At 34.6% G+C, this 7,680-nt stretch overlaps 1 protein-coding gene across 1 annotated transcript; it reads left to right on the top strand.

Moving 5' to 3' along the window:
• The first annotated feature begins 735 nt into the window (after positions 1 to 735).
• LOC133197030 (carbonic anhydrase 14-like) lies at positions 736 to 2,732 on the top strand. Its single transcript, XM_061332869.1, has 6 exons — positions 736 to 946; positions 1,242 to 1,390; positions 1,520 to 1,612; positions 1,980 to 2,043; positions 2,141 to 2,298; positions 2,501 to 2,732. Exons 1-6 carry the CDS (start codon positions 736 to 738, stop codon positions 2,723 to 2,725), a joined length of 900 nt encoding a protein of 299 aa, XP_061188853.1. The 3' UTR covers positions 2,726 to 2,732.
• Positions 2,733 to 7,680: the final 4,948 nt, after the last annotated feature.

Consider the following 7,680-nt stretch of genomic DNA (forward strand, 5'->3'; position numbering starts at 1 on the left):
CAGATTACTTCGTTTACCTGATCAATATCAAAGGCCTAGGCCGGTTTCACCGGTCAAGAGGGAATGATTACCTAATCTAGGCACCTGATGCCACATCTGGTTTTTCTAGGGTCCGTGTTTTTGCCCTGTTCATGATTAATTTTGTTTACAAGATTTATGAGATCAATCAATGGTCGTTATCTTCATCTGTTTAAATTTGATTTGACAGATAATGCCAGTGGGTCTATATACCCGATTTACAAGAACTTTTGTGGTACATGAACATGTAAAATGTTATTCCTGATGTTTACTTGTATGTTTAATTTTACAGGCAATGAGTGGGGTTATGTACCTGGAATTGGTAAGTATATTCTTGAATGAGGGTTAGAAAATCACCTTATATTCTGTTCAGTATATTTTACACTTTTTTAACATTTGTTTATTAATTTGAGTTATGAATTTTTGCAAAGATTGCACATCTTATGTAAAAGATCTAAAAATCTATTGCTATTTAAAATGATAGAAAAATAAGTTCCTCCTTAAAAAAAAGTATGTATTTTAATACTTTTGTGGTAAGGTACTAAAAAGATACCTCTGCTGAAAGAGGAAGTAATATTTTTTTTCGAAAGGAAATAAAGTTTAAGGTACATAATTTCTCAAATTTGAAACCATCCTTTTTATCAGAAAGTCATAAAAATTCAAGTGGAATATTCAGTAAACTGACTGTTAATTAAATAAACACCGCATATTTATATCATGTCACCTCAAAAAAGCAAGTGTATTCTTTTTTATGAAGGACCGTCCACCTGGGTTAAGGACTATCCTCAATGTGGGGGTACCAGCCAGTCTCCCATCTCTGTGGATACATCAAAGGTTGTCCTTGACACAAATCTAACAGCCTTCAACTTCATGGGCTACGACCAAATCAACAAGGTCAAGATGAGCATGAAAAACAATGGACATACAGGTAAGACGATTCCTGTATTTCATGATGCAGAATGTTTGCGGATGTAACGTCTTGATTTGTGTAACTTGTTTTTTTCCGTAGAATGCTGATTGAGGATAATCTTTTTCTTTGAATTTCAAAATAAAGCAGGCCGAATTTAGATCTTGAGGTCTCTTACTTAAAGAACAAGGTCATATCATTCAACGATATTGATTTTAGCTAAGTGCCAGTCCTTTATGGCTGTCAGTGTAATAATCTTTGAATGTAATATCTTTTATTCTTTCCTCTTGTAAATTTGCTATTTTGCGGATTATAGTACAAATAGACCTTATGGGTAATATGATGACGATATCACGTGGAGGTGTTAGCGACACATACTGGGCTAAGCAGTTTCACTTCCATTGGGGCTCTGAAGACAAGCGAGGCTCTGAACACGACATTAACAACCGACATTTCCCGATGGAGGTACTCAAAACATGCTTCGTAACAGTAACCAGACAATCATGATTAAAATTAAAAAAGATATCATGAAAAAAGACAAACAATTGTTCGACTATATCTAGCATATGAACCTTTTTAATATTTTTTTTAAAGATGCACGTTGTACACTACAATTCAAAGTACAACACTTTCGCTGACGCAATGAATCAAACAAATGGACTGCACGTGCTGGCGTTCTTATTTGAGGTCAAGTATTATATAAGTGAAATTCATAAGTAAAGTTACATACTGTGAAATCACTAATATTCGTGGGGGGTTGATTTTCGTTGTTTTCTTGGTATAAGATACCCACGAATTCACCCCCCCCCCCAACGAAATGTTAAAATCCCTTACTTCAGTGTTCAATGTGATGTTTCTCCCTTATCCACGAAATTAAATCCCCTTCAACCAGTCATTTGTCCTCAATCCACGGAAATTTAGACCCACGAAAATAAGTGATTTTACAGTAAGTGATATCCATTTACACTGTATATATTGTAACTAATGTACTATATCTTTGCTGATATTTCACATATATGATTTTACCCATACTTCGGCCTAACTTCCTTTATAGGTAGGGGCAGTTAACCACCATTTTGATGAAATCATTCGCCATTTTTACCAAATTGCCCATAAAGGTATTTTTCTCAATTTCCAAACATTTCTAAACAGTGTTTTTGAGTATAATCCTTGGACTTTTGATGAGAAAAAGTCACTACAATGTGTGTAATTTAGATGATCACGTTAATCTGACTACGTTTCCATTGGCTGAACTGTTTCCGGAAGACCTACAAGTTTACTACCGTTATCATGGTAGCCTAACCACTCCTCCTTGTTCTGAAAGTGTCATATGGACGATCTTTAAAGACACCATCAAAATTTCCGAGGATCAGGTTTGTATGAGTGCTTACTTTATATATCCTAATACTTTAATTAATAAATTCCTAAATGAAATGTATTTGAGGATACCCAGTGATTAGTTGATATATTTACCATTTCGTGCTCCTCGGATCTGTATCATTATTGTTGTCCGGTAGAGTCAAAGAAAAACACAAAAGTTTGTTTCACCGGATGTTATATATATTGATATTTTAGCTGATGAAATTCCGTCATAATGTCCACCGGAACTACGCTAATGAAGAAGATCGAGACATATCCAATGACTTCCGGCCAACGCAACCTCTAAATCACCGCCATGTTTACGCCAGCCACCCTAGTGCCATTTCAAGCTCCACAACATTGCACGATATTTGGTTTGATATATGTACACTTGTCAACATAATTATAGTAGTGAATTATATATATATACATTGTAAATGAAATTAAAATTGATGATATTGAAACAATATTATTGACAATTTGCCTATATATTAGATTTTGTATAAGTTATTGTTGATTTCAAAATCATAGGACATTTTAAGTTGTCACTTGTTTTTCTTATGTTTATCTCGTGCTTTATGAATGGTAATATGGCTATGCAAAAATGACTAGTCTATATTTATATGAAATATTTCTGTTCTTTTGTATGATACCTAATAATTGTCTTTTTACAATAAAGTGATGCAATGGCGACACTTACCTGTCCGGTGGTAGATATCATTTACTAAAGTTTTAATGCTATGACGACACTCACCTCTCTGGTGGTAGATATCATGTACTAAAGTATTGATGCAATGGCAACACTCACCTTTCAGGTATAGAAGATATCATGTACTTAAGTTGTTATGCCATGGCGGCACTCATCTGTCCGGAAGTAGATATCATGTACTTCCATTGTGATGCAATGGCGACACTCACTTGTCCGGTAGTAGATATCATGTCGTTAAGTTTTGATATAATGCCATCACTCACCTGTCCGGTAGTAGATATCATGTCGAAAAGTTTTGATGTTATGTCGACACTCACCCCTCCGGTAGAAGATATCATGTTGTAAATCTTTGAGGTAATGCCAATAATCACCTGTCCGGTACTAGATATCATGTAGTAAAGGTGTTATGCAATGACGACACTCACCTGCCCGGTAGTAATATCATGTACTAAAGGTCTGATGCAAGGACGATACTCATCTGTCCGGTGGTAGCTAGATACCATGTAGTAAGGTTGTGATGCAATGGCGACACCCACCTGTCCGTCGGTTGACATCATGTAATAATTTAAAAGTTGTGATGCAATGACAACACTCACCTGTCTGGTGGTAGATATCATGTACTAAAGTTTTGATCCAATGATGGCACTTACCTCTCTGGTGGTATCATTTACTAAAGCTCTGATGCAATGACGACACTTTCGGTGGTAGATATCATGTACTAAAGTTGTGATGCAATGACGACACCCACCTCTCTGGTGGTAGATATCATGTACTAAAGTTGTGATGCAATGACGACACTCACCTCTCTGGTGGTAGATATCATGTACTAAAGTTTTGATCCAATGACGACACTCACCTTTCCGGTGGTAGATATCATGTACTAAGGTTTGATGCAATGACGACACTCACCTGTCTAATGATAGAAACCTATTTATCATGTACTAAAGTTGCAATGACGACACTCACCTCTCATCATGTACTAAAGTTTTGATCCATTGACGACACTCAGCTGTGCGGTGGTTGATGTCATGAAGTAATGTTGTTGATACAGGTTTCTTTATAGTTTTGAAGATATATAATTCAATAAGTAGGTGTCACTAGGCAAAACACTAGATTAATAATAACTGATTAAGATATATATAGTTTTTGGCTGCTAGAAGGGTCTTATTTATTTACGTTTATTCTTTTGTCAGTCGGAAAGATTTGGCGACTCAGGTGAGAGTTTTGGCACTAATGCCTTGTGATTTGATTGATTTGTATATATATATATATATATATATATATATATATATATATATATATATATATATATATATATATATATATATATATATATATATATATATATATATATATATATATATATATATATATATATATGCATTCATGAATGCACATATGTGAAACATGTTTTACACTAATGTATGCTTCCCCATCTTAATTTTATGTTTAGTGCTAGGGTTTAGAATCAAACGAGGTTTTCCCAAAGACCGTCCTTTTTTGGTGACTGATTCCCCAACCAATGACCATACTCAACTTCACAGTTATACCTCCAGTCTTGCAAAGTTAGCTATCCTAGAGGACAATAGAAGAAAATAAACAATGAAGGTACAGAGTATATACTGAACATCTTATTCCCTTATGATGTTTTTAAAAATCATTCCTACATTGAGCAAACATCCTTTGTGCTTTATTAGCCTGGAACGATGTCTTGGGGAAGAGAGGTATTGTACATTGTAAAATGAACACTGAAAATCTCAGAGAGTCTGAATCCTCCATTGTAATGGGCATATATTCCGAAAAAAAAACTACTTGAATTTCTCTTCTATGAGCCATGTACGTTATTTTGTTGTTTCCTTGCCCAGGGAAAGTGGAGGAAGAATTTGAGTAGGATAATTTATTGAATTTACTTAAGGAGGTTGGACCCTGTTATCAAAAGTAATGAGAATTTTTTATCAAGTATATTTTTAGAATCTACACACAAAGCTTAATTTTGAAAATCAAAATAAAACAAGATATGTTTGTGAAACACTGATGCCCCCGTATGGCAGCTTATGGCGAAGGTTAAAGTTTCTCAAATGCAAGTCAAAATCCAGGCCAAAAGATGAAAAATGTTGGTATCCAAAGAAAGGTCTTGTCTCGAGGAATATACCTGTGAAATTTGAAAACCCTAGCTGCAACCGATAAAAAGTTATGATGAAGGTTAAAGTCTTTTAAATGTAAGTAAAACTTCAAGGTCAAGGTCAAAGTTGTTGGTATCCAAAGAAAGGTCTTGTCACAAGGATTACATATGTGAAGTATGAAAGCCTTAGCACTAACCATTCAAAAGTTATGGCCAAGGTTAAAGTTTTTCCAAAATAGGTCAAACTCCTATGTCAATGTCAAAGGGTCAAAGTGATTGGTATCCAAAGAAAGGTCTTGACACAAGGATTACATATGTGAAATATGAAAGCCCTAGCATCAACCGTTCAAAAGTTATGGCCAATGTTATTTCTTTTCAAAAGTAGGTCAAACTCCAAGGTCAAGGTCAAAAGGTCAAAGTTGTTGGTATCCAAAGGAAGGCCTTGTCACAAGGAATATACATGTGAAGTTTGAAACCCTAAGCACCAATTTTTTTAAAAGTTATGGCCAAGGTTAATTTTTTTTCAAAGGTAGGTCAAACTCCAAGGTCAAGATCAAAAGGTCAAAGTTGTTGGTATCCCAAGGAAGGCCTTGTCACAAGGAATACACATGTGAAGTTTGAAACACTAAGCACCAACTGTTCAGAAGTTATGGCCAAGGTTAAAGTCTCATAAAATTTTGCAAAAGTGGGTCAAACTCCAAGGTCTAGGTCAAAAGGTCAAATATGATGATATCCAAAGAAAGGTCTTGTCACGAGGAATACACATGTGAAATATGAAAGTCATGGCTCCAACCAATCAAAAGTTATGAGCAAGGTTAAAGTTGACAACAGACAGACAGACAAATAGACAAACAGACGAACAGAGACAGGACAAAAACAATCTTTCGATCCGGGGGCATGAAAATGGGGGTTAATGCGCTTCTTTTGGTGCTACGGAGCATTTAATATGTCATTGACCTTTTTGCACTGCAATTACGTACGTTTAACACATAAAACAATTTTTCGAAGTTTTTTCCTCTAATATTTTTTATCGAAATAAATTATGGAAACAAATAAAGTCTTTTTTCATCTTGAAAAGTCAAATTAAAATTTGTGACTACAAAAAACTTTTAAAATTACTCACAAATAGATGAAACAAGGGGTTCAACAGTCTCGTTTAGAGTCATCATTTCGCAAGTTCTATGGTCGATACAATGACCTTGTCAGCAAATATAACCTATCATTTAGTCGAATGCTGACTGACGTTTTTCATACTAATTGTTAGGCCATTATTAAACCACTGAATTCTCTAGAGATTTTTCCGTTTGCCAGATCATGAAGAGCACATGGCGGGTGTGACCGGTCGAGGGATGCTTACTCCTTCATGGCACCCGATCCCAACTTTGATATTTTCAGAGGTCTGTGTTTTCTCTGCTCCAGGATTGTATTGTTTCGATAAACTTCTGATTGATTGCTATTCGTTATCTTCCATATTTCGTTATGACAATAATGAGGTAAGAAAATAACACCAATTAAGTTATGATACTGGAACAGATAAAATAAAGACAATCCATGCAGATATTTGTAATCTGCTAATTGGTTAATTTTTTGAAAAACCGAAGAAATAAATACTAGAATATAAGGAATATAAATTGGTTTTGTAATAAAGATGTTACAGTGTCGAATTTTCCTATTTCCACGGATGGCAGATCACCACCAGCTGAGGGTGCCGTCCAGATTGAACCCGCAGTAAAATAGTGTAAATTCAAAAGGACCTTATTTAAATGCAGATTTTTCTTTTATGAAAAAGTGTTTAATTGATTAACTGCTATCTGGAGTGCTGAAAACGTTTTTTTAAAGGAAAAAAAAAATGGTTTTGTGTTGAAATAATTATAACGGGCTTGGAATTCAAATTAAAAAAAAAAAAATCTTGAAGCCGAAAGTGAAAGTGAGAACAAGAACCTCTTTTAAGTAAAAAAAAATATTCATCTTAGTGATTATTGAAGAATTGAATATGAAACCATGAGATACGTGTCCAAAATGATCAAGAAATCAGTCCCCTCATTTACCTGCCTTAGCAGTGGACATAAGAATTCGGTGAGTAATGCTCAAACAGTCAAACGACTCGGGTTACTCTTTTTAGACTCTATACGCCTCTGTTCAGTTTTCTTTGAAACTAATTTCTATTATTCAAACTTAATTAAGGTATTACAACCTCTCCAATGATTTCACGGGCAACGATTTGTCAGAAATCTTGATTAATTAAGTAAATGACTATAGTTAACATATGACATGTACAGTAAAAATACAGATAATATTGTATAATGTCTGCTGTTTTTTTAGAGGCACATGTACAATGATTTAGATACAATACAACATTCGCCAAGCCCGAAGAGGGAGGTGTAAATTGTACTCCTAGGGGTTTTTAATCATTGTATTGACTAAAAAAACAGCAATAGTTGTTTTATTATCTGATTTATGTCGATCTATTATTGGTCAGATGTAGAAAAAATAAATTTTATGTTTTCCTGGAAGGACTCGTGCAGGCCTAGGTAAACATAACTCAGTATAATTTCTACAATGTTG

This window comes from Saccostrea echinata, unplaced genomic scaffold (genome assembly GCF_033153115.1).
Source record: "Saccostrea echinata isolate AGI-Se365-2 ecotype Australia unplaced genomic scaffold, CSIRO_AGI_Sech_v1 ptg000030l, whole genome shotgun sequence".
NCBI lineage: Eukaryota > Metazoa > Mollusca > Bivalvia > Ostreida > Ostreidae > Saccostrea > Saccostrea echinata.

Coding starts and splice junctions, on each gene's coding strand:
- LOC133197030 (XM_061332869.1), top strand. CDS start 736: ATGTCACCTCAAAAAAGCAAGTGTATTCTTTTTTATGAAGGACCGTCC. Junction 947..1,241: donor GAAAAACAATGGACATACAG/GTAAGACGATTC, acceptor TGCGGATTATAG/TACAAATAGACCTTATGGGT. Junction 1,613..1,979: donor TGCTGGCGTTCTTATTTGAG/GTCAAGTATTAT, acceptor CTTCCTTTATAG/GTAGGGGCAGTTAACCACCA.